The sequence below is a fragment of the Thalassophryne amazonica genome, chromosome 2 (genome assembly GCF_902500255.1).
Source record: "Thalassophryne amazonica chromosome 2, fThaAma1.1, whole genome shotgun sequence".
NCBI classification, from domain to species: Eukaryota; Metazoa; Chordata; class Actinopteri; order Batrachoidiformes; family Batrachoididae; genus Thalassophryne; species Thalassophryne amazonica.
The window spans coordinates 109,840,702-109,868,531 of NC_047104.1; the positions used below are offsets into that span (position 1 = coordinate 109,840,702).

Below are 27,830 nucleotides of genomic sequence, written 5' to 3' on the forward strand. Positions count from 1 at the left end.
TTAAAACAGCTGTATTTGAATTTATTGTACTTATACCAGTTTTTTTAAGCAATAACCACTCAGAATCAGAAAACACAACATTGCTTCTGGAAGTTCATTCCAGTACTGTGTCCACTGTCTGCTGATCGTCACCGCAGATATTTTGATGAAATATGCAAACGAGGACAAGCTTGTGTGAAAATAGATCTTGACTGTCTTTTGTGACCTTATTTCTTCATGGCTGCATATTTAATTCATGGTGTTCCTGTAGGGAGGTCACTGGGGCCACCGCTGACCCACAGCCCACTGTGTGTCACAGTGGGACTGCTGATGCTGCTGATCGCACTGCACTGCCCTGACCTCATCTGCCCTGGAACATGACCCCACTCACCCCTGACGGATCAGGACCAAACACCTCATGCACAAACACATCCAAAACCACACACCAGATAAACAGCACCCCGACAAAGTTTTTACATTATTCTGTGTATGGCAGAGCATTAATCACTGACACACACACACACACACACACACACACACACACACACACACACACACACACACACACACACACACACACACACACACACACACACACACACACACACACACACAGGGGGAGAGAGAGAGACAGAATTGTACTTGGCTCATTGTAAAAAAAAAAAAAAAATCACTAAACAAACTCCTCACAGTCCCATTTCACAAATATGACACCATATTCACAACAGCAATCAAACATTTAATGCATTATGTCATTATGAATAAATCAAAGCCTCACATGTAAAAACCTGTATATTTTAAAAATGTTAAACTTTGTATTTGTAACGTTGAGCACTTGCTATCAAGTTATTGTCGCTATACAAGGTCTGTGAGAAAATTATCCATCCTTTTTATTTTATGCAAAAACTATATGGATTTGATTCGTATGTTTTTACGTCAGCCAAGCTTGAACCTTCGAGCGCATGCGTGAGTTTTTTCACGCCTGTCAGTTGCGTCATTCGCCTGTGGGCAGGCTTTGAGTGAGCACTGTTCCACCCCTCTCGTCGTTGTTTCATTGCGAGGAAATGGCGGAATGATTTGGGCTTTTTTTCCATCAGAATTTTTTCAGAAACTGTTAGAGACAGGCAGCTGGAAACCATTCAAAAAGTTTATCTGGCTTTCGGTGAAAATTTTACGGGCTTCACAGAGAATAAGGAGTGTTACTACAGCTTTAAGGACTGCCCACAATGGTGCATGGCGCGCCGCGCTCCGAGCCGCCATCGAGAGGCAGAAACCACCAGATCATTTCTAAACGGATCGCTGTGTGGAGCCGGGACCGTCGTGTGCAATTTCTCTGGTTATCACAAGAGCTGGACATCAGCCATTTTCCGGCAGATTTCACTTTTAACAAGAGATTTTGTCATGGAAAGCCGTGCGGAGGCTTCGCGCGTCACGACCGATTCGCTGATGAAGCGAGACAAAGGAACACCTCAGGTTTCGGAGTGCCAGAGGACAAGCCCAGCTCTCCACAATTTCTCTTTTACTCACTCGACTGGTAAGCACTGAAAGCCAAGATAGGCATGTCCCAACTTGTCCTTTAACATGCTGAAACTCACGCATGCGCACGAAGGTTCAAACTTGGCTGATGAAAAAACATAAAATAAAAAGGTCGGATACTTTATTCACAGACCTCGTATGACAGGTATATATAATACGTATTAACAACTTTTTTGTCAACTATTGCTCAAGTTTGTCATTCTGCTGTGAGTTTTGTATTGTTGTGCGCACTTTCTGCGATAATAAATCCATTACAAACTAAACCACTCTTTTTTGTGTGATTAATGTATTTTTCATATTCATGCACGCATCAGCTGTTTATGGCTACACCAAGTAAACAAAAACATTACTTTGTCTTCAGTAAATAACAGTGCCGGCAGTCAATACACACACACACACACACACACACACACACACACACACACACACACACACACACACACACACACACACACACACACACACACACACACACACACACACACATACGAGGGCTGTCAATAAAGTATAGGTCCTTTTTATTTTTTTCAAAAACTATATGGATTTCATTCATATGTTTTTACGTCAGACATGCTTGAACCCTCGTGCGCATGCGTGAGTTTTTCCACGCCTGTCGGTGACGTCATTCGCCTGTGAGCACTCCTTGTGGGAGGAGTCGTCCAGCCCCTCGTCGGAATTCCTTTGTCTGAGAAGTTGCTGAGAGACTGGCGCTTTGTTTGATCAAAATTTTTTCTAAACCTGTGAGACACATCGAAGTGGACACGGTTCGAAAAATTAAGCTGGTTTTCAGTGAAAATTTTAACGGCTGATGAGAGATTTTGAGGTGACACTGTCGCTTTAAGGACTTCCCACGGTGCGAGACGTCGCGCAGTGCTCTCAGGCGCCATCGTCAGCCTGTTTCAAGCTGAAAACCTCCACATTTCAGGCTCTATTGATCCAGGACGTCGTGAGAGAACAGAGAAGTTTCAGAAGAAGTCGGTTTCAGCATTTTATCTGGATATTCCACTGTTAAAGGAGATTTTTTTTAATGAAAGACGTGCAGACGGGTCCGCGCGTCGGGACGCAGCCGGCGCGGAGCGGCGGCACAGGAAAAACACCTCCGTGTTGATAACCATTTGTAAAATCCAGGTGGCTTTTGATGGCTTTCAGTGGAGTGAGTATATGAGAAATTGTTTAACAGCTGGACATGTTCCAACTTGTCCTTAAGGCTTCCAACAGAGGTGTTTTTCCTGTGGCGGAGCGTCGCGGCGGCTGCGTCCCGACGCGCGGACCCGTCCGCACGTCTTTCATTAAAAAAATCTCCTTTAACAGTGGAATATCCGGATAAAATGCTGAAACCGACTTCTTCTGAAACTTCTCTGTTCTCTCACGACATCCTGGATCAATAGAGCCTGAAATGTGGAGGTTTTCAGCTTGAAACAGGCTGATGACGCTGCCTGAGAGCGCTGCGCGACGTCTCGCACCGTGGGAAGTCCTTAAAGCGACAGTGTCACCTCAAAATCTCTCATCAGCCGTTAAAATTTTCACTGAAAACCAGCTTAATTTTTCGAACCGTGTCCACTTCGATGTGTCTCACAGGTTTAGAAAAAATTTTGATCAAACAAAGCGCCAGTCTCTCAGTAACTTCTCAGACAAAGGAATTCCGACGAGGGGCTGGACGACTCCTCCCACAAGGAGTGCTCACAGGCGAATGACGTCACCGACAGGCGTGGAAAAACTCACGCATACGCACGAGGGTTCAAGTATGTCTGACGTAAAAACATATGAATGAAATCCATATAGTTTTTGAAAAAAATAAAAAGGACCTATACTTTATGGACAGACCTCGTATATATATATATATATATATATATATATATATATATATATATATATATATATATAAAAACATTTTAAATACAAAAAGTAAATCAGGCTTCTCAATATAAAATTTTCTAAAATTGTCATCCTTAAACTCAAATTCAAAGCAAATCTCTACACCTTGATATAAATTCATTAAAAAAATAAAAGCCAAAATGATGGGTTGCATTAGTAATGGACCCCTTTGATATTATACCTGTAAATAATCAGTTTTATTGCTAGTTTTCTTCAGGACATGAACATTTCCAAGTCAGTGAATACATCTTGGACTTTATTTACATCAATTATGAAGAAATACAAACAGTATGGCACTCTATGGTAAACCTTGGCATATATACATTTTTAATTATTTTATATGAAGTTGTAGAGATTTGCTTTGAGTTTGAGTTTAAGGAAGATAATTTTAGAAATGTTTATGTTGAGAAGCCTGATTTACTTTTTGTATTTTAAATAGCATAAACAAATTAAAATATGTGAAATATCAAACGGCCCAATACTTTTGGAGGGCACTGTATATATACGTTGGGTAAAATAAGTATTGCACACATCACCATTTTTCTCAGTAAATATATTTCTAAAGGTGGTATTGACGTGGCATTTTCACCAGATGTCGGTAACAGCCCACACATACAAACAAATGACACCACAGATGTCCATAAAGTAAGTTATGTGAAATGACACAGGAAAAAAGTATTGAACACCTAATGAAAGAGGTGCAAAAAGACATGGAAAGCCAAGACACCAGCTGAAATCTATCAGTAATTACAAAGCAGTTCTGCCCCTTGTCAGTGCAAATTAATATCAACTGGTTCAGTCCCAACTGTGTTACTCGAGTTTAACACGGCCGTGCCTTTGATAAACTGAATGCCATTGTCCTGTGATAGATGTGGCTTCAACCCAATCTACCTACCTACCTACCTACCTACCTACCTACCTACCTACCTACCTACCTACCAACCAACATTTATTTCTATAACCCTTTACAGCAGCCAGATGGTGTCCAAAGCGCTTTACAGTAAAATCAAAGAACAAGAATTTTGAACTGAGGTCACAAATAAGATGCAGAATTACATGCATGTTGTTATGTTGACGGTTTTGTTTGTTTTTTGTTTTGGCCTGGGGGGCGTCGCTCGCCGCAGAACTGACTGTTTAAAAATTCGATACTGTGTCGAGCTTTGCTTCCAGCGACTCGGAAGAGGAGCGCTTACTTGCTACGGCCACTAGGGGAATCCCGGCCAAAGAGCTTCAGCTTCAGGAGCCTCAGCCTGTCAAACACTTACACACACAGGAGTCAACATGGCGGACTGGGGTGAGAAACTTCAGCTGACAGGCTTTGTTTTTACAAACCTAACATTGTGTTACTACAAACCAGTACATTAGTCAGTGTGGATTGTCTTAGTATTGTCGTTTCTCTCTTTTAATTCTTTTTAAATAGATGCTGATAGCTTCGAGCCGGAGGAGCCGATTAAGAAGGCGGTAGTGTTGGACAAATGGGAAGGCGAAGACGAAGAGGAGGACGTAAAGGTATATTAATCTGACAAACAGTTGTTCAAAGTGAGTTAAAATTCAGTCTTTGCCACGCTGACAGCGGGATACCGCTGCCTGCCTGTCAAACCCGTGTTAGCTTAATGCTAGCTTTTCGGCTAACTCATGTGGCTTTATCGGAGCCGGCGGCACCCTGTTAACTCGATTTTAACACGGCCGTGCCTTTGATAAAGTGAATGTCATCATCCTGTAATAGATGTGGCTTCAAGCAAATGTAGATGACTGTGTATATTTACTTTTATTAGCAAAACGTCTACGTGTCAGCTCACGTTTACGTAGCGCAAAGCTAACATGTTGCCGCCTAGTTAGCAAATTCGTTAGCTTCCAAAGATACACGTTGATGTTTTGAAACGTTGATATCAACAGGCGCCTTTGGTGTAGTCGTGTGGTCACTAAACAATTATCCGGTTCGAACTTAGTTGTTTTTGACATTGTTACAAGAGGTGGTGTATGTCTGGGTTTGAGTTGTAACATGAGGCGGTGTTAGCCTGCTAACCAACTTTAGCAACAGTCAGATGAAATCATCAAGTGGTGAGATGACTCAAACCAGACGTAGGCCTAGAACCTTCTGAGTGTGGGTTGGTGGTAAACTGGTATGAGTTGACATAGCTGGTCGAGTGCCTTTTACGTGAATGCACTGGAGGCTTCTTCTCGAAAGCTGAAGTAATTAAAACATGGAACTTGCCGGCTGAGGCCTCATCAGTGCTTCAGTTTGGTTTGCCATATGGAGCCGGAGGGGAAAACTCATAGCAGATTAAAATTGGTGTGTTGTCAGGAATTATGGATCTAAAGGAGACATCTTGTCAAACCAACTTGAACCCAGATAGCAATAAAATTTGTCAGTTTTGCTGATAATCCTTGGAACGTTTTATAGTATGGATACATCTGTGTATATTTTTATTAATAAAATTAATTTCCTGTTATATACTGCATAAAGGAGAAACAAGCAAGTATGTTTATTTTTCTCCCTCTTTGAAAACTGTGCAGGGGCTGCTGGTTGCTGTCAGCACATGTAGAAGCAGATCACGCAAGCTTCGGCCCGATCCCAGTACCCTCCCTTCACCTTGTCACTTAGCCTTTTCCATTAATTTTATACATTCACATGTAAAATGATGAGAAAGGAAAAGTATTGGGATTGAACCTGAGTAAGAAGAGCCTGGTTTCTGCAATGACTTGATTATCACAAACTGCTGTCGCTTGCCACCTAGTGGCTCCATGCACAACGCTGTTCTATATATATATATATATATATATATATATATATATATATATATATATATATATATACACACACACACAACCCCTGGCAAAAATTATGGAATCACCGGCCTCGGAGGATGTTCATTCAGTTGTTTAATTTTGTAGAAAAAAAGCAGATCACAGACATGACACAAAACTAAAGTCATTACAAATGGCAACTTTCTGGCTTTACAAAACACCATAAGGAATTAGGGAAAAAAAAATTGTGGCAGTCAGTAACAGTTACTTTTTTAGACCAAGCAGAGGGGAAAAAAAATATGGAATCACTTAATTCTGAGGAAAAAATTATGGAATCATCCAAAATAGCAACATAAACTTGTGCATTTATTGATGATGTAATGACAGCCATCTCCCCAGTGCCTTTACCTGACATGCAGCCCCATATCATCAATGACTGTGGAAATGTACATGTTCTCTTCAGGCAGTCATCTTTATAAATCTCATTGGAACGGCACCAAACAAAAGTTTCAGCATCATCACCTTGCCCAATGCAGATTCAAGATTCATCACTGAATATGACTTTCATCCAGTCATCCACAGTCCACGGTTGCTTTTCCTTAGCCCATTGTAACCTTTTTTTCTGTTTAGGTGTTAATGATGGCTTTCGTTTAGCTTTTCTGTATGTAAATCCCATTTCCTTTAGGCGGTTTCTTACAGTTCGGTCACAGACGTTGACTCCAGTTTCCTCCCATTCGTTCCTCATTTGTTTTGCTGTGCATTTTCGATTTTTGAGACATATTGCTTTAAGTTTTCTGTCTTGACGCTTTGATGTCTTCCTTGGTCTACCAGTATGTTTGCCTTTAACAACCTTCCCATGTTGTTTGTATTTGGTCCAGAGTTTAGACACAGCTGACTGTGAACAACCAACATCTTTTGCAACATTGCGTGATGATTTACCCTCTAAAAGTTTGATAATCCTCTCCTTTGTTTCAATTGACATCTCTCGTGTTGGAGCCATGATTCATGTCAGTCCACTTGGTGCAACAGCTCTCCAAGGTGTGATCACTCCTTTTTAGATGCAGACTAACGAGCAGATCTGATTTGATGCAGGTGTTAGTTTTTGGCGATGAAAATTTACAGGGTGATTCCATAATTTTTTCCTCAGAATTGAGTGAGTCCATATTTTTTTCCCTCTGCTTGGTCTAAAAAAGTAACCATTACTGACTGCCAGAATTTTTTTTTCCTGATTTCTTATAGTGTTGCTTAAAGCCAGAAAGTTGCCATTTGAAATGACTTTAGTTTTGTGTCATGTCTGTGATCTGCTTTTTTTTTTTTCTACAAAATTAAACTGAATGAACATCCTCTGAGGCCGGTTATTCCATAATTTTTGCCAGGGGTTTTGTGTGTGTGTGTATGTGTGTATGTATGTGTATATATATATATATATATATATATATACACAAAACCCCAATTCCAATGAAGTTGGGATGTTGTGTGAAATGTAAATAAAAAAAATAATACAATGATTTGCAAATCTTCTAAAACCTATATTCAATTGAATACACCACAAAGACAAGATATTTAATGTTCAAACTGATAAAACCTTATTGTTTTTGTGCAAATAATTGCTATTTTTGAAATGGATGTCTGCAGTGGTGGGCACAGTTACGCTAATCTGCTAAGCACTGTTGTTGACCATTCGGCTGGTCCCGTTTTGTGTTCGGGGTCGCCACAGCGGATACAACCAGATATATACACAAAAGACCTATTTCTCTCAGATATTGTTCACAAATCTGTCTAAATCTTAGTGAGCCGAGATAATCCATCCCTCCTCATAGGTGTGGCATATCAAGATGCTAATTAGACGGCATGATTATTTCACCGGTGTGCCTTAGGCTGGCCACAATAAAAGGCCACTCTAAAATGTGCAGTTTTGCTTTATGGGGGGTAGAAAACCAGTCAGTATCTGGTGTGACCACCATTGCCTCATGCAGTGCAACACATCACCGCATAGAGTTGATCAGGTTGTTGATTGTGGCCTGTGGAATGTTGGTCTACTCTTCAATGGCTGTGCAAAGTTGCTGGATATTGGCGGGAAATGGAACATGCTGTCGTATACGTCAATCCAGAGCATCCCAAACGTGCTCAATGGGTGACATGTCTGGTGAGTATGCTGGCCATGCCAGAACTGGGATGATTTCAGTAGTCTAGGACTTAGCTTATACATGTATGCACATAATTTAGGAGAGGATAACTCAATTGATCTAGACTAATATGACCCCAATGAATAATTTAGGATGTGTGCCAAAATCTCTATCTGGGATGAACAGCCTGAAAATTACCATGCCTTTTTTTGTACAGACACTTACTTCAAATACAGCTGTATATTTTAAATTGCAGCAGCTACAGATTTTCCAAGGTACTCAGTATGTTCAGAATGACCAGTACATGTTTAGAAGGCTCATTGAAGAATGTAAAATTTCCAATTTTGATATTTTTAGAGAAAACTGCTGGAAAACAGGTGTTTATCTTTTTGAAAAAGAAACAGTAATGTGGTTTTATAAGTTGTATTATCTGCTTTTGGGAAATTTCCCTGATAATCTTTTAAACATTTAAGATGTGTAGATACTGCTGTCTGCTAAAGAAACAAGGTTTTGTATTTTTCATTTGAAATCAATATTCCATGGATAACAGTATGAGTGAAAATAAAAAATTGACTGAAAATAAAATTTCATTATATTTGGTAAATGTTCATTTCAGCGGTACTTCTGCCTCTCCAGGACCCAGTTTGAGGACCTCCTGTCCTGTTCATGCGCGCACATACAAACAAAGAAAAAAAAAAAAAACTGGCTGCCGCTGTGGCTCCTCACTCTCATCATTGTGTTATAAGCCACCATTTGTTTTATCATACATCTGTGTAGTTAATAAAATTATCTTCATGCCAATTGCACCCTCCCTTAGAGCTTGCAACATCTGTGGCATTGTGCTGTGTGATAAAACTGAACATTTCAGAGTGGCCTTTTATTGTGGCCAGCCGAAGGCACATCTGTGTATAATCATGCTGTCTAATCGGCATCTTGATTTGCCACACTTGTGAGGAGGGATGGATTATCTCCGCCAAGGAGAAGTGCTCACTAACACAAATTTAGACAGCCTTGTGAACAATATTTGAGAGAAATAGGTCTTTTGTGTATATAGAAAATGTTTTAGATCTTTGAATTCAGCTCTTGAATAATGGGAGCAAAAACAAAACTTGCATTTATATTTTTAAGTGTATTTACGTAGGTCTTTCCAAGAATCGGGGATGGAGAGGGAGGAACGGAGCTGAGATTTACTTCGTCTCTCCCTCTCTCTTGTACACACACAGAAGGAGAGGGGCTCTTCTGGGAATAGTGGAAATGTGTCAATTTGTTTTCTTAATTTCTCATCACCCCGCCCTGGTACCTTGGTACAATATCTTGGATAAGTTTGCAGACTGAGGTCATAGGTTAAAGTTGTGGTTGGTGCAGTCATGTTTCTAATTGACTTTTGAAAACTTTTATTTTAAAGACAAATCACTCAATTTTGAATGTAGTTTGTATCTAAATGATTATGAAATCAGTGTTTGCAGTCCTGTGTAGGGATGGGTAGTGATAAGATTTTATCTATCAATACCATTATCGATCCGATTCCCTTATCGATGCCTCTTGTGAATTTTCTGTGTACTAAAAGTAGGCTTTACAGGTTTTCTATGTCAACATTTTATTGAGTCTTAAAGTAAACAAATATGAAATTGGTCACTGGTTCCTTAAAACTCTGGACATACACTCTACATGGTGGATCCTTGAGCTCTGGACATAAATAGAAATAAAATCTAGTTTTTGTCAAAAGCATTTCCTTTCAGACATTACTGGCATGAATGTCATTCCATACCTATGAGCTGAGCTCTTGCAGCTGGCGAACCCTAATGCTAAAGAATGCAGGATAGTTCATTTTGGGAGGAAAAAAAAATGTTTATAAATTGTAGTTTGTCTGTATTACAGCGTTTGGAAAGAGGTGGCATTTGATGTAAACGGCGATTCGCTTTGAAGTTGTTAGTTCCGACCGGACTCTGTCTCGGCAGAGAGCCGTGCAGCATTTTAAGCTGTGCCAACAGAGCGGAGGATGATTCTCGTTGCTTGACTGCAACAAGACAGTTAGTGACTTTAATCCACACAAAATTGACTCACGATTAACATATTTTAATGGCTTTGAGAGAGGTTAAGAAGCGGACTTGCCGCTTCTGAAAAGCAGCGAATCAAAGAACCGAGTCAGCGGATTGAAGCATTGCTTCATTGGTTCACGCTTCACATTGGAGTGATGCTGCAGAAACGGTTGATTACAGACCTACTGCAGGGTCTGTAATCAACATAAAGAAATGATTATTTTCCCGACAGATACCCTCAAAAACAACGGCTGCTCTGAAGGACCGATAAGGGAATCGTTAAGCAAAAAGGCTGTTGATGTCGGTGGATCAAATCATTTCTTAATTATACCCGAAAAGAACCGGTTCTCGATACCCAACCCTAATTTTATGTGTATGTGATTTGTACCTGGATTTTTCCCAGAGTAATCAGTAAAATGTAATTTATTTGTCCTCCATTTGGTCTTTACAGGACAACTGGGATGATGAGGAAGAGGAAGAGGAAGAGAACAAAGTAGAGGAGAAAAAAACAGGTGTGTGACTGACTGTTTTTGTAACAAGAATACAGTGGCTTTTGTGTTGTGTGGCACCTTCTTTTTTCCCCCCTGCACATTTATCTGTATTTTAAATTTCCAGAGGCAAAGGTTTCTGTAAAGAAAAAGTTAAGTGAAAAAATAAAAGAGAAAGAAAATCTACAACGAAAAAAACAGCAAGAGATGAAAGAGCAGGAGAATAAAGATAAAGTATGTTTATTTTTCTTCTTTTTGTAGCTTCAAGAATACTGACTATTGTTGTTGGCCAACAAAATAATCTGTGTTTTGTTTTATTACAGCAAACAGAACTATCGCCTGAAGAACAACTCGCAGAGAAGTTACGAGTGAAGAAGTTACAGGAAGACTCAGACTTGGAGCTAGCAAAAGATGCTTTTGGTAAGTCACTTTTTAACTTTTTTTTAATGCACCTGAAGATACACGGGTTCAGGGTGACATTGCATATTTGTAAAATATATGGAAAACCAATTTCATTCACAATACACGTTGATAGTAGCCCAGGATAGGGGCTGAAAGGTAAATGGTTTCCTCAAATGTGTGACTTTCAAATTGCAACAGCCCCAGTTTTATTTACCATTTATACTTCCCCACCACTGTGAGTTGCATTAATATACCACTTGTTCAAGCAGCTGCTGTGTTTGAACAGGACAGGGTATGGTATAAAGTATTGAACAGATGTGGAGGTAATTTACTCATTGTATAGATGGTTTACCTGCGACCTGGTTCCGGGTAAGAGGTTGAAGATGAGTGAGTTAGATGGTTTGTTGGAATAGATTGGGCACACATTTTTAGGAGCCAATGTCTGTTCTTCCTCAGTACTGGCAGAATGTCTGGCAGCTCCCACTGAGAACTCATATTTTTCATGAATGTCACAATCAAAATTTTGTCATGTCAGATCAGTGGCAGCTGCACTCAACGCAGTACAGAACCTTTATTTTGAAAGGGTATTGCCAAAGCTCAGGCGAGCATCAGCAGGCCAATGGTAGGACTAATGGCAGGAAGCTGATATTAAAGTTAAGAATTAAACATTTTTAGTCCAACTTATAGGGGTGTCTCTTCCATTGCAGGGAATGTTGGTTGCAATGTTGCTTTGTTAAATAGTTTTATTAAGCAGAAAGAAGTAATGCCAATGGTGCATTTACTGGAAAGAAGCACCGCTCATTTTTGTTGGTTGAAAGGGCTGTGTGCTGTACTGTTCTCTAACAGTTATAGTAGATGTGCCAAAGGTGATTGTTTTTGGAACAAGCTGAATTACTTTCAGCTGCTCAGTAACAATTTTGGACAATTAATTTTAGCGGTTTAACAATGCATCACGAACGGTGATAACTGTATCATGAAGCCTATGTCAAATCTTTTTTTTTTTTAATGAGTATCATGATACCACGAAAAGTCAATGATTGCATGCAAGAAATAACCCCTTGCAGAAGAATCAAATATGAAGGATTAAAATATATCAGACTAATTTGTTTCTTTAAAGTTAAAACAATCACCATAGATTACTTTCTCCATAATTAGTGTGACCAGTGATGATATATATATATATATATATATATACTCAACAAAAATATAAACGCAACACTTTTGGTTTTGCTCCCATTTTGTATGAGATGAACTCAAAGAGCTAAAACTTTTTCCACATACACAATATCACCATTTCTGCTTTGCTGAGATAATCCATCCCACCTCACAGGTGTGCCATACCAAGATGCTGATTAGACACCATGATTAGTGCACAGGTGTGCCTTAGACTGTCCGCAATAAAAGGCCACTCTGAAAGGTGCAGTTTTGTTTTATTGGGAGGGGATACCAGTCAGTATCTGGTGTGACCACCATTTGCCTCATGCAGTGCAACACATCTCCTTCGCATAGAGTTGATCAGGTTGTCAATTGTGGCCTGTGGAATGTTGGTCCACTCCTTTTCAATGGCTGCGCAAAGTTGCTGGATATTGGCAGGAACTGGTACACGCTGTCGTATACGCCGGTCCAGAGCATCCCAAACATGTTCAGTGGGTGACATGTCCGGTGAGTATGCCGGCCATGCAAGAACTGGGACATTTTCAGCTTCCAAGAATTGTGTACAGATCCTTGCAACATGGGGCCGTGCATTATCTTGCTGCAACATGAGGTGATATTCTTGGATGTATGGCACAACAATGGGCCTCAGGATCTCGTCACGGTATCTCTGTGCATTCAAAATGCCATCAATAAAATGCACCTGTGTTCTTCGTCCATAACAGACGCCTGCCCATACCATAACCCCACCGCCACCATGGGCCACTCGATCCACAACATTGACATCAGAACACCGCTCACCCACACGACGCCACACACGCTGTCTGCCATCTGCCCTGAACAGTGTGAACCGGGATTCAGCCGTGAAGAGAACGCCTCTCCAACGTGCCAAACGCCAATGAATGTGAGCATTTGCCCATTCAAGTCGGTTACGACGACGAACTGGAGTCAGGTTGAGACCTCGATGAGGACGACGAGCATGCAGATGAGCTTCCCTGAGACGATTTCTGACAGTTTGTGCAGAAATTCTTCGGTTATGCAAACCGATTATTTCAGCAGCTGTCCGAGTGGATGGTCTCAGACGATCTTGGAGGTGAACATGCTGGATGTGGAAGTCCTGGGCTGGTGTGGTTACACGTGGTCTGCGGTTGTGAGGCTGGTTGGATGTACTGCCAAATTCTCTGAAACGCCTTTGGAGACGGCTTATGGTAGAGAAATGAACATTCAATACACGAGCAACAGCTCTGGTTGACATTCCTGCTGTCAGCATGCCAATTGCACGCTCCCTCAAATCTTGCGACATCTGTGGCATTGTGCTGTGATAAAACTGCACCTTTCAGAGTGGCCTTTTATTGTGGGCAGTCTAAGGCACACCTGTGCACTAATCATGGTGTCTAATCAGCATCTTGATATGGCACACCTGTGAGGTGGGATGGATTATCTCAGCAAAGAAGTACTCACTATCAGATTTAGACTGCTTTGTGAACAATATTTGAGGGAAATGGTGATATTGTGTATGTGGAAAAAGTTTTAGATCTTTGAGTTCATCTCATACAAAATGGGAGCAAAATCAAAAGTGTTGCGTTTATATTTTTGTTGTGTGTGTGTATATATATATGTGTGTGTGTATATGAAGTCTGTTAGAAAAGTATCCGACCTTTTTTATTTTTTTCAAAAACCATATGGATTTGAATCACGTGTGAATGCATCAGCCAAGCTTGAACCTTTGTGCGCATGCGTGAGTTTTTTCACACCTGTCGGTTGCGTCATTCGCCTGTGAGCAGGTTTTGTGTGAGCACTGGTCCACCCCCTCGTCGTTTTTTATTGCGAATAAATGTCTGAACGATTTGCAGCTTTGCTGCATCAATTTTTTTCCATCAACTGTGAGAGACCTCCAGGTGGACACCGTTCGGAAAATTAATATGGCTTTCAGGGACAATTTTATGGGGATTACACAGATTAAGGAGTGATCCAGACGGTTTAAAGACCGCCCACAACTGCTGAGAACGCGCCACACTCCGAGCGCCGATCGACAGGTTCAAACCTTGCTGAAACAACCAGATCATTTCCAACGTGAAGGCTTTGTTGATCTGGGACATCGTCTGACTTTCACAAAAAGGCACAAGGCGTGGACATCAGCACTTTTTCGACACATTCCACTGTTACAGGAGTTTTTTTTTCATGGAAAGAAAAGCAGAGGGACGCGCCACGGAGCCGTTCATTACGCGGCACAAAACCACTTCCGTGTTGGTCTCACAGGACGGCTTTCAGGTGGATTTCAGACGGCTGTCGGTTGCTTTTCAGTCGTGTGATTATCCGAGAAATTGAGCATGAGCTGGACATGCCTCAACATGTCCTGTGAGGCTTCATCACGGCATTGCTTAACAGACATAGTAAAATTCCAAACAGCACAGATCTTGTACAAAGCAAAAATCTTTTACCAAAAAACATACCGAAATTGTTCAGCGCTCGAAAGGCGGGATATCAATTAAGAGGGAAAAACAACTTTAAAATTAATTGTATATAAGCTGTTTACAATAAAAGAAAAAACCCAGAAGGACGGTCTCAATGTTGTCTGGTTCATACAATCATGCCTTTTAATTGCCGCCTCCCTGTTGTTGCTTTTAGGTGTTGGCAGCCCTTCAAACAGTGTCGGTGGGATTGATGCTATGTGTCCATCTTCCAGAGAAGACTTCACAGAGTTTGAAAAATTGCTAAAAGAAAAGATATGCCAGTTTGAAAAATCTGTCCATTATTCAAGTTTCTTGGAGTCATTGTTTCGGGAACTTTGTATTTCATGTAAGTACCTCATGAAGTAGTTTTCTATTGACTGATCATAAACTTTTGCTGTAAAATTTTGTATACTGTGCATCTCAAAAATTAGTTTTGTGAAAAAGAATATTTATTTATGGAGGCAATCAGTACGTGGCATTGCTGAGGTGTTATGGAAGCACAGGTTGCTTTGAATGCAGCCTTCAGCTCATCTGTATTTTTGGATCTGGTGTAGCCCACTTCATGGACATGTCTATGCCTGATGACTCATGATGCACTGGTTCCAGCATCAGTCCACTGCTTATGAAGCTTCCCCAAGTTCTTGAATCGACTTTGCTTGAAATTCTTCTCAAGGCTGCAGTCACCCCTGTTGCTTGTGCATCTTTTCTGACCACACTTTTCCTTTCTAGTCAACATTCCATGAATATGCTTTGACACAGCACTCTGATAACAGCCAGTCCTTTCAGTAATGACCTTCTGTGGCTGACCCTAGTTGTGGAGGGTGTCAATGATTGTCTTCTGGACAAGTGTCAAGTCAGCAGTCTTCCCCACTGTAATGTGTAAATAGTGAGTTATGCAAAGTTGAAATACTGTATTTCCTTGATTAAATGACCTTGAATAAGGGCCTGTCTTATATAATGTCCAGGGTAAAACCTTGGAAAAAAATAAATGCCTACCTGAAATAAGAGCTTGGCATTGTGTACATTAAAAAGGATTACATTTGGCCCAGTCACTCATTTATTTGTTGGCACCCCCCCACCCCCAAGTCTGCTGCAGTGTGGTACCTTAAAATCCTAAAGCGTGATTTATGCTTCTGTAACTCCAAAATGATGTCAACATGGGTGTGACCCTTTGGAAGTTCTCCCTTGTGTTGGTGAGCGTCGTAATGCAATTTATCGCTGGAATAGTAGTGGGTGTAACATGGAGAATAAGGCAGGAATTTCTTTCCACCTGCACCGCTACTGTTCCTGGTGGGTATATATGGTCTGTGGTTCCTGGTAGGGCTGAAACGATTAGTCGAGTAACTTGAATAATTTGATTACAAAAAATGTTTGAGGCAAATTCTCTGCCTCGAAGCTTCATTTAACGTTGTAGTACATACGCCAGGCTGGTGTGTGATGCTGTAACGTTCTCCAAAAAAAAGACTAGAGCATCACAGCTAATCAAATTAGCAATGATAGCTTCACCGTTCCAACGTGACACACAGAGTAAAAAATAGCCTTTTAAGAGAAAGACCGTCCACATTGATCATCTGAAATAGACCTACTGCGCATTTAAAGCAAAGTAGTGTGTTTGTCTATTTTTAAAAACAGTCCGCTCTGTGTGTTGAGTGACTATTCACCCAGTGGCAGATTGCTTTCTCTTTGCCCGGTGTGAGGGGAGCCCCTCACACAGCTACAGCTCCGTCCCCGGCCACATTGACAAACAGTTTCCGAAAGAAGATCCTGTCAGCAAAAGTCCCACTCTTTCAACTGTGTTTTGCTCAGACTCGCACTGTTTCGCTTTTTAATTGTCTTTTTGGGCAACACACAGCGCTTCACAAACACTGTAACTTAAATAAATAAAAAAAACTGTGAGGCTTGCATGTTCAACCTCGAGCGATTCAGCAGATGCATTGAAATGCATCTGCCGAATCGTAGAGAAAGAGGGATTAAAAAAATCACTCGGGGACCAGTGCACCAACATTAAAAAAAAAAAAAAAAAAAAAAAAAGTAAGACACATCCCATCACCATTTCAGCAAAATGTCAAGACTTTGGCGCAGCAACATTGTGCCATTGCTTAGGGAGAGCCCTGGACTATTGATTAAAAACACAAAACTACTTTTTATCCGATTACTCGAATAATCGATAGAATACTCAATTACTAAAATAATCAATAGTTGCAACCCTAGTTCCTGGTCTTCCTCAAATTTATTGACACCCCCCCTTTTTTTTTCTTTGGGGGCTAATTTGTCCCTCAATGATCTCCACTTATTTATACAGTCATCAACCTTCAAACCAACATTACAGCACGTGCAATTTCCCTCCATAAATTGCAAGTCAGCCCGGGCATTTAATCAAGGAAGTACGGTATTCACATTTTTGTGATGTTTGTATTTATTTATTTTTAGCTGTAGGCTGCAATTATTACAATTTAAAAAGAACTTGGGTACAATATTGTGTATTTGCAGTATCGCACCTGCACATTTGAAACAGTTCATGTGACCTGTTTTTTTATTTTTTTTTTTTATTATTTTTTTTTTTTATACAGTGGAAATAGATGACTTGAAGAAAATCAGTAATTCTCTGTCAGTCCTACTTAGTGAAAAACAGAAACAAGAAAAAGTAAGTGGTGTCTTTATTATGTGTGTGTGTGTGTGCGCGCGTGTATATCATGTGGATATTTCAGTCAGTAGGGGGCACTGTCCACCTACCATATCATCTGATTGTTGCTCATAGCAAAATTGAACTTCAATGTAGCAGTTCTGGTAGTATTGTTTCTTTTTGTTCATGAATCTCAGTTAATACTCGTGTTTTGTAGCGCATAAACTAGTCCATGGGTCAAGCAGTTTTTCGTACCACCTAAAGTGACTAAACATTTACATTCCAAGACCTTCACAAAAATGTATACGAGCCATCCCAGATCAGGGTTCTCACCAGCATTATAACAGTGTAATGGACCGTTACGCTGTTATGAGGGAAAAAAAAATTAAATTGGGCCGTTATGATGTTTTTGAGGGTGTGTAACAGGACAATAATTTCTCTACATTGATTGTGGACCCGCTGGTTCTGATTTAGAAGGGGCACGTCCACAATTTATTCATCAACCTATATCAAAGTCATTTAAAGATGTCAATCGTGACTCACCTTTTCTGCTAATTAAAGTCGCTAAACGGGACTCTTTTTCTGTTGATGTGGGCAGAAGTGAGAATCATCCACCACTTCACACAGTTTTTATTTGTTCGTCATTAACATGCCTTTTTTTTTTCCCTCTCTAACCAACGACGTGGTTCCCTGCCGTGGACTGGAACATTAATATCTCCTGCTTCTTTGGTTCATAAACTAAAGTTACTGTCCCTCATGAAAATAATGATAATATCCTCAGCTCCGTGTGTTGAGATTTGCTGCGGCTCTTTGCTGGGTAATGGTGGAAAGACGGATCATTCTGGAATCAATAGCTTCAAAGGGAATCGCTATTTTAAATCAAATGACACCTCTTTCTAAACGTTGTAAGACAGACAACATACCATAACAGACCAAAATTGTTTTTCCACAACATGAGACTTCCTCCGTTACATCTGGGAGAACTTATCCCAGTGTCAGTGCTTCCCCAGTCTGTCCACAGCCACGCTGCGGGCGCGAGCATTGTCGGGGAGACCATGGCCAAAGAAACTTTTTACATTTATATCCTTCTGTGACACTGTTGCCTGCATTTTGAGGGCCAGATTTTGTTAAGCAAAGCATTATACGAGGTCTGTCCATGAAGTATCGTACATTTTTTTTTTTTTTTAACTATATGGATTTGATTCATATGTTTTCATGTCAGACTAGCTTGAACCCTTGTACGCATGCGTGAGTTTTTCCACACCTGTCGGTGACGTCATTCGCCTGTGAGCATGCCTTGTGGAAGGAGTGGTCCCGCCCCGTCGTCGGATTTTCATTGTCTGGAAATGGCGGAATGATTTGGGGTTTTTTTTTTTTTTTCCATCAGTATTTTTTCAGAAGCTGTTAGAGTGGCACCTGGAAACCATTTGAAAAATTTATGTCTTTCGGTGAAAATTTTACGGGCCCCACAGAGAATAAGGTCTGTTAGTACAGCTTTAAGGACGCTCAGCGCTCCGAGCTGTGACGACACGGCACAAGCCACCGGACCATTTCTAAACGGATGGCTCTGTGGATACGAGACCGTCGTGTGCTCTTTCTCTGGTTATCACAAGAGCTGGACATCAGCCATTTTCCGGAAGATTTCACTTTTAACAAGAGATTTTGTTATGGAAAGCCGCACAGAGGTTTCGCGCGTAAAGACCGATTCGCTTTGGAAGCGAGACAAAGGAACACCTCCGTTTCGGCGTGTCAGAGGACAAGTTTGGACATGTCCAGCTCTCCACAATTTCATTGATACTTACTGGACTGGTAAGCATTGAAAGCCGAGATAGACATGTCCAAACTTGTCCCCTGACACGCCGAAACGAAGGTGTTCCTTTGTCTCGCTTCCAAAGCGAATTGGTAGTGATGCGCGAAGCCTCCGCGCGGCTTTCCATGACAATCTCTCATTAAAAGTGAAATCTGCCGGAAAATGGCTGATGTCCAGCTCTTGTGATAACCAGAGAAAGAGCACACAACAGTCTCGTATCCACAGAGCCATCTGTTTAGAAATGGTCCGGTGGCTTGTGCCGTGTCGTCGCAGCTCGGAGCGCGGCGCGCTGAGTGTCCTTAAAGCTGTACTAACAGACCTTATTCTCTATGAAGCCTGTAAAACTTTCACCGAAAGCCAGATAAATTTCAAATGGTTTCCAGGTGCCAGTCTCTAACAGCTTCTGAAAAAATTCTGATGGAAAAAAACCCACAAATCATTCCGCCATTTCCAGACAATGAAAATCCGACGACGGGGCGGGACCACTCCTTCCACAAGGCATGCTCACAGGCGAATGACGTCACCGACAGGCGTGGAAAAACTCACGCATGCGCACGAGGGTTCAAGCTTGTCTGACGTGAAAACATATGAATCAAATCCATATACGAGGGCTGTCAATAAAGTAACGGTCCTTTTTATTTTTTTCAAAAACTATATGGATTTCATTCATATGTTTTTACGTCAGACATGCTTGAACCCTCGTGCGCATGCGTGAGTTTTTCCATGCCTGTCGGTGACGTCATTCGCCTGTGAGCACTCCTTGTGGGAGGAGTCGTCCAGCCCCTCGTCGGAATTCCTTTGTCTGAGAAGTTGCTGAGAGACTGGCGCGTTGTTTGATCAAAATTTTTTCTAAACCTGTGAGACACATCGAAGTGGACACGGTTCGAAAAATTAAGCTGGTTTTCAGTGAAAATTTTAACGGCTGATGAGAGATTTTGAGGTGATTCTGTCGCTTTAATGACTTCCCACGGTGCGAGACGTCGCTCAGCACTCTCAGCCGCCGTCGTCAGCCTGTTCAAGCTGAAAACCTCCACATTTCAGGCTCTATTGATCCAGGACGTCGTGAGAGAACAGAGAAGTTTCAGAAGAAGTCGGTTTCAGCATTTTATCCGGATATTCCACTGTTAAAGGAGATTTTTTTAATGAAAGACGTGCGGACGGGTCCGCGCGTCGGGACGCAGCCGGCGCGGCGGCACAGGAAAAACACCTCTGTTGAAAGCCTTAAGGACAAGTTGGAACATGTCCTGCTGTTAAACAATTTCTCATATACTCACTCCACTGAAAGCCATCAAAAGCCGCCTGGATTTTACAAATGGTTATCAACACGGAGGTGTTTTTCCTGTGCCGCCGCATCGCGTCGGCTGCGTCCCGACGCACGGACCCGTCCGCACGTCTTTCATTAAAAAAATCTCCTTTAACAGTGGAATATCCGGATAAAATGCTGAAACCGACTTCTTCTGAAACTTCTCTGTTCTCTCACGACGTCCTGGATCAATAGAGCCTGAAATGTGGAGGTTTTCAGCTTGAACAGGCTGACGACGGCGGCTGAGAGCGCTGAGCGACGTCTCGCACCGTGGGAAGTCCTTAAAGTGACAGAATCACCTCAAAATCTCTCATCAGCCGTTAAAATTTTCACTGAAAACCAGCTTAATTTTTCGAACCGTGTCCACTTCGATGTGTCTCACAGGTTTAGAAAAAATTTTGATCAAACAACGCGCCAGTCTCTCAGCAACTTCTCAGACAAAGGAATTCCGACGAGGGGCTGGACGACTCCTCCCACAAGGAGTGCTCACAGGCGAATGACGTCACCGACAGGCGTGGAAAAACTCACGCATGCGCACGAGGGTTCAAGCATGTCTGACGTAAAAACATATGAATGAAATCCATATAGTTTTTGAAAAAAAATAAAAAGGACCGTTGCTTTATTGACAGACCTCGTAGTTTAAAAAAAAAAATAAAATAAAAAGGTACGATACTTTATGGACAGACCTCGTACAGTGGGGAAAATAAGTATTCGACCCTTTGTCAGTTTTGCAGGTTTTCCCACCTACAAAGAATGGAGAGGTCTGTAGTTTTTTTTTTGTAGGTACACTTCAACTGTGAGAGACAGAATCTTAAAAAAAAAAAAGTCCAGAAAATCACTGTGATTTTTAAATAATAAATTTGCATTTTATTGCATAAAAGAAGTATTTGACCCCCTATGAACCAGCAAGAATTCTGGCTCTCACAGACCTGTTAATTTTTCTGGTGATGGCCTAGTGGTTAAGGTGTTGGGCTTGAGTCCAGAAGATCATGGGTTCAAATCCCCACCTGACTGGAAAATCACTAGTGGCAAGGCCTTTAATCCCCTATTGCTCCCGGTGTGTAGTGAGCGCCTTGTATGGCAGCACCCTGACATCGGGGTGAATGTGAGGCATAATTGTAAAGCGCTTTGAGCGTCTGATGCAGATGGAAAAGCGCTATATAAATGCAGTCCATTTACCATTCCATTTATTCTGCACTCTTTACCTGTATTAATTGCACCTGTTTGAACTTGTTACCTGTATAAAAGACACCTGTTCACACACTCAGTCAGAACTACACAGGAGGACCTGGTCAATGACCTGAAGAGAGCTGGGACCACAGTCACAAAGATGACATTAGTAACACATGATACTGTCATGGTTTAAAATCCTGCAGGGCAGCAAGGTCCCCCTGTTAGAAGTTCACCAATGACCATCTGGATGATCCAGAGTAGGCATGGGAGAAGGTCATGTGGTCAGATGAGACCAGAATAGAGCTTTTTGGAATCAACTCCACTCACCATGTTTAGAGGATGAGAACAACCCCAAGAAAACCATCCCAGCCGTGAAGCATGGGGGTGGAAACATCAAACTCTGGGGGTGCTCGTCTGCAAAGGGGACAGGACGACAGCACCGTATTGAAGGGAGGATGGATGGGGTCATGTATTGCGAGATTTTGGCAAACAACCTCCTTCCCTCAGTAAGAGCATTGAAGATGGGTCATGGCTTGGTCTTCCAGCATGACAATGACCCCAAACACACAACCTGGGCAACTAAGGAGGGGCTCTGTAAGAAGCATTTCAAGGTCCTGGAGTGGCCTGGCCAGTCTCCAGACCTGAACTCAATAGAAAATCTTTGGAGGGAGCTGAAACTCCAAACGTGAAAGATTTGGAGAAGATCTGTATGGAGGAGTGGACCAAAATCCCTGTTGCAGTGTGTGAAAACGTGGTCAACAACTACAGGAAACATCTAGATTCTGTCTCTCACAGTTGAAGTGTACCTACGATAAAAATTACAGACCTCTCCATTCTTTGTAGATCGGAAAACCTGCAAAACTGACAGGGGGTCAAATACTTATTTTCCATATATACAACCCCTGGCAATAATTATGGAATCACCGGCCTTGGAGGATGTTCATTCACTTGTTTAATTTTGTAGAAAAAAAGCAGATCACAGACATGACACAAAACTAAAGTCACTTCAAATGGCAACTTTCTGGCTTTAAGAAACACTATAAGAAATCAGGAAAAAAAATTCAGTCAGTCAGTAACGGTTACTTTTTTAGACCAAGCAGAGGGAAAAAAATATGGACTCACTCAATTCTGAGGAATAAATAATGGAATCACCCTGTAAATTTTCATTCCCAAAACTAACACCTGCGTCAAATCAGATCTGCTCTTAGTCTGCATCTAAAAAGGACTGATCACACCTTGGAGAGCTGTTGCACTAAGTGGACTGACATGAATCATGGCTCCAACACGAGAGATGTCAATTAAAACAAAGGAGAGGATTATCAAACTCTTAAAAGAGGGTAAATCATCACGCAATGTTGCAAAAGATGGTGGTTGTTCAGTCAGCTGTGTCTAAACTCTGGACCAAATACAAACATGGGAAGGTTGTTAAAGGCAAACATACTGGTAGACCAAGGAAGACATCAAAGCGTCAAGACAGAAAATTTAAAGCAATATGTCTCAAAAATCGAAAATGCACAACAAAACAAGTGAGGAATGAATGGGAGGAAACTGGAGTCAACATCTGTGACCGAACTGTAAGAGACCGCCTAAAAGAAATGGGATTTACATACAGAAAAGCTAAACGGAAGCCATCATTAACACCTAAACAGAAAAAAAAACAAGGTTACAATGGGCTAAGGAAAAGTAATCGTTGACTGTGGATGACTGGATGAAAGTCATATTCAGTGATGAATCTCGAATCTGCGTTGGGCAAGGTGATGATGCTGGAACTTTTGTTTGGTGCCATTCCAATGAGATTTATAAAGATGACTGTCTGAAGAGAACATGTAAATTTCCACAGTCATTGATGATATGGGGCTGCATGTCAGGTAAAGGCACTGGGGAGATGGCTGTCATTACATCATCAATAAATGCACAAGTTTACATTGATATTTTGGACACTTTTCTTATCCCATCAATTGAAAGGGTTTGGGGATGATGAAATCATTTTTCAAGATGATAATGCATCTTGCCGTAGAGCAATAACTGAAAACATTCCTCGCAAAAAGACACATAGGGTCAATGTCATGGCCTGCAAATAGTCTGGATCTTAATCCAATTGAAAATCTTTGGTGGAAATTGAAGAAAATGGTCCATGACAGGCTCCAACCTGCAAAGCTGATCTGACAACAGCAATCAGAGAAAGTTGGAGCCAGATTGATGAAGAGTACTGTTTGTCACTCATTAAGTCCATGCCTCAGGGACTGCAAGCTGTTATAAAATCCAGAGGTGGTGCAACAAAATACTAGTGATGTGTTGGAGCGTTCTTTTGTTTTTCATGATTCCATAATTTTTTTCCTCAATTGAGTGATTCCATATTTTTTTCCCCTCTGCTTGGTCTAAAAAAGTAACCGTTACTGACTGCCACAATTTTTTTTCTTGATTTCTTATAGTGTTTCTTAAAGCGAGAAAGTTGCCATTTGAAATGACTAGTTTTGTGTCATGTCTGTGATCTGCTTTTTACTACAAAATTAAACAACTGAATGAACATCCTCCGAGGCCGGTGATTCCATAATTTTTGCCAGGGGTTGTGTGTGTGTGTGTGTGTGTGTGTGTGTGTGTGTGTGTGTATATATATATATATATATATATATATATATATATATATATATATATATATATATATATGTATGTATGTATGTATATGTGTTACAGCCTTACTTGGATGTGTCACTGCACAGAGCATCAAAATTGCTAATGTATACACAGCAGTTTACTATAGAAAATCCTTCCTTTTTTTTTTAAATTTCAGCATTCATTTCTGATTACTTTACATTTTGAAGTTTAAAAACATCAAAGAAGTCCCTTTATAAGGCCTTGAAACAAAAGCTAAACTTTAAAAATGTAATTAATAGGTGTGGGTGTTTAACCAATTTTGGTTTAAAGGTGGGATGGGCTGACGCTCGAGGGATGGTCCAGCATGCAGATATGGTATATTTTGATCTTCAAATATGCATCACATGTTTTTCTTGAATGGCACTTGATGGAAACCTCTTGCTGTAGTTCTTTACACATAAGTAAACAGTTTATCCTCGTGTGGTTTTTCTTCTACTCACAGACTCTGTGACATGGGCGTATGCAGCAGGACAAGGTGTGGGAACAGCCCCATCCTGCTTAGAGAGTAAAGATCCTCATTTGAAGACATTTTGCACATAGTACTATGACTAATAACAATGAATGTATTTTTAACATTGAACATTCAATCAGTATTATGCCAAGTGTTGTAGTTTTACTCTCACACTGTGCTAAGTGCAGGTAAAGAACAATATAAAACAATCTGTTTACTTAACTTTTGGGGGTTGGGGGGGCAGAAAGGAGTCCATGGCAGAGCTGTTAACCTGTCAAACATACACAATGGATTGATTGTTCTGTGTTCTTGTAATATGCTGTGCAAGTGCGACTCTCTCGGTACATACTCAATATGATACATGGATTATGTTGTAAAATTGGTATACTTACCATGCGGTAAATAGATCTGACTCCTAGCTTGCCCGCGATGGCAAGTGACCTTGAGGGCAAAGTGTGTCGCCCTGCCATAGACTAAACCGTTCATATCCGCTTCATGCTTAACTGTCCATTTAATCACATCTACAGCTTGTAGTCTTAAAGAAATGTGAATTACTGATCAGCAACCTTTTTACTTCTTGACCTTTAGTTGTGATTTATTAATTGCAGCAAAACAAGGGGAAGAAGAAGAAGAAAGGCTTACCTGGGGGTGGTTTGAAAGCACAGATGAGAGATGAGCTCGACTATGCACAGTTTGACGGCGGTTATGCCCAAGATTATGAGGACTTCATGTGACACCGGCTCCGTCACCGCTGCCCTTTTCCCTGTCACCCCTCAGAAATGCAGCTGCACCTTGTCACGCTGTCCAGTGCCATCCTGGAAACTGAACTAAGTGTTGCCCCCCCCCCTTCATTTTGCTTCAGTGACCAGAGGGACTCTACCAGGGAGCATCCAGTCTCAACTCTTTATATTCTGACAGATGAGATTGCCTTTTCTCTCCAAATCAGCCTCAACTCACACTTATAAACACGTATCTGTCGGCTGGCCCAGCTTCAGGGGAATAATAGATTTTTAGCTGCTGTTGTCTGCTTATTGCAGGACACGTTTGTTTTTCTTTCCAGTTAAATGTTGATCCTGCCAGAATGACATAGTATTGCAGTTCAACGTGGATTGACATAGAAACAAAGTTCTATGCAAATTTCTTTAAGCAGAATGTCATGTAAATAATACAGGTATCACTTTGCCTGTGGACAGTTTTCTTACAGGAAATTATGTAGTCTCTAACTTTGGTTGCCAAATATAGAACAGTTGGTCCATACATGTTTTCTCTCTTAAACTTCCATTGATTTGAAGATGATGCACCACCATGCGAGTCTCTGCAGAGAACATGACATTCACTGTAAGATAAAAGGGATAGGCAAGTAGAATAAACGTGACTTCAATCTCTCGGCTGATTCCTTGATGCGTTTCTGGAACATCCTTGAAATTATGGAGCAAACTGCTGAGTTATGAATTTGTGCATGGCAGAAGGATGACTTACTAATTTGTTTTCTACTAATGCAGAAAATTAATGGCATAAGCAAGTGGGTGAACTTGCCACAGCTGGTCTCCTTGTCATTGCTTCTGCAGGCTTGTATCAAGTGTGATGAGGAGCAAGGGCTTCTGGGCTTCACCCCGCCATCTCTTCATATGGGCTACAGTTACTTAACAGGGGTGTGTTTCTCCTCTTTTTTTTTTTTCCCCCCCTCCCTTTCTTTTGATCAAGTGACCAGTTTCAATTTAACAAGGACAATTGTTAAAAAAAAAAGTGCAAGCAACGTGCAGTGTTTTCTAAGTATCTAATTTAAATAAAGCACTGGTCAAAAGGAGGAATTGTGTGTTGTGTTTAGTTTTTTTTTTTTTTTTTCTTCAACAGTGCAGTGAGTAACTTGCAGTTAAGCTGTCTGAGCTGATGAAATGATTTGCCACAGATGACAGCCAGATGAAGGATGTTACAGGTGTTCCCACCTTTGAGCTGCCTCTGGTTTGGACATGGACGCCACCATGCAGAAGTCATCGGTATTATGGTGGCGTCCAGCAGTGATGCTCGCGTCTGGGACCTCACCGTTTGAGATTGAGAGATGTCTTGGATGCTCTTAGTCATGAGGTACCTAGAGAGAGGTGTATGTGATGGAAATACCTTCACAAGATAATGAAGGCCCAAATCTTCAGTGTTGTGCATAGACACAAACAAGTAACTTAAGGTGAGGACTGGATGTCTCTTTGGTAGATCTTATTTCTCAGTGTGATCCAGCATGTATGTGCCTCAGTGTTTCAGCAAACTGAAAAGGCCAAGTAGGTTACAACGCTTAATGTGGCTGCAGCAGGCGTCAGGTGGGAATGGACCATCAACCTGAGCAGTTGCAGTGTAGGACCCAAGGTGATTCTTTAATGGGGTGTATGTGCTGATGTCTGATCCAGCCTTGACCAATTTGGTGCATGACGCAAGCCGTTAATCCCCTACATCACAGGATAGTTAACCACCAGTAACTTAGTACGTCTACCGTGCATCCAGAAAGTATTGACAGCACTTCACCTTTTCCACATTTTGTGACAGCCTTATTCCAAAGTGGATAAAAAAAATTCTCTCCTCAAAATTCTACTCAGAACTGTCCAAAATGACAACATTGAAAAGGTAGGTTTTTTTTTATTATTTTTGCTAATGTGCTAAAAAATAAACTAAGAAATTGCATGTACATAAATATTCACACCCTTTGCTCAATACTTTATTGATGTACTTTTGGCAGCAATTACAGCCTCAAGTCTAATTGAATACAACCCCTGGGAAAAATTATGGAATCACCGGCCTCGGAGGATGTCCATTCAGTTGTTTAATTTTGTAGAAAAAAAAGCAGATCACAGACATGACGCAAAACTAAAGTCATTTCAAATGGCAACTCTGGCTTTAAGAAACACTATAAGAAATTAGGAAAAAAAAATTGTGGCAGTCAGTAACGGTTACTTTTTTTTAGACCAAGTAGAGGGAAAAAAATATAGAATCACTCAATTCTGAGGAAAAAATTATGGAATCATGAAAAA

At 41.0% G+C, this 27,830-nt stretch overlaps 2 protein-coding genes across 2 annotated transcripts in view; both read left to right on the forward strand.

Annotated features, from left to right (window-relative positions):
* LOC117529042 (stereocilin-like) overlaps nt 1-501 on the forward strand; it is a 34,880-nt gene extending 34,379 nt beyond the window's left edge. The window contains exon 7 of the mRNA XM_034191741.1: nt 251-501. Coding sequence (XP_034047632.1) covers nt 251-360 — 110 coding nt within the window. The 3' untranslated portion in view covers nt 361-501. The remainder of the gene's footprint in view (nt 1-250) is intronic.
* Nucleotides 502-4,553: 4,052 nt separating this feature from the next.
* eif3jb (eukaryotic translation initiation factor 3, subunit Jb) lies at nt 4,554-26,006 on the forward strand. The gene is made up of 8 exons (XM_034191749.1): nt 4,554-4,684; nt 4,811-4,899; nt 10,755-10,815; nt 10,919-11,025; nt 11,115-11,211; nt 14,974-15,144; nt 17,369-17,442; nt 25,422-26,006. The coding sequence occupies exons 1-8, from the start codon at nt 4,672-4,674 to the stop codon at nt 25,545-25,547; spliced, it is 738 nt and encodes a 245-aa protein (XP_034047640.1). The 5' UTR covers nt 4,554-4,671; the 3' UTR covers nt 25,548-26,006.
* Nucleotides 26,007-27,830: the final 1,824 nt, after the last annotated feature.

What these genes read in the sequence shown, in the direction of transcription:
- eif3jb (XM_034191749.1), top strand. An exon ending in AGCAGGAGAATAAAGATAAA is followed by an intron (nt 11,026 to 11,114) that starts GTATGTTTATTT and finishes GTTTTATTACAG; the next exon opens with CAAACAGAACTATCGCCTGA. An exon ending in AAAAACAGAAACAAGAAAAA is followed by an intron (nt 17,443 to 25,421) that starts GTAAGTGGTGTC and finishes TATTAATTGCAG; the next exon opens with CAAAACAAGGGGAAGAAGAA.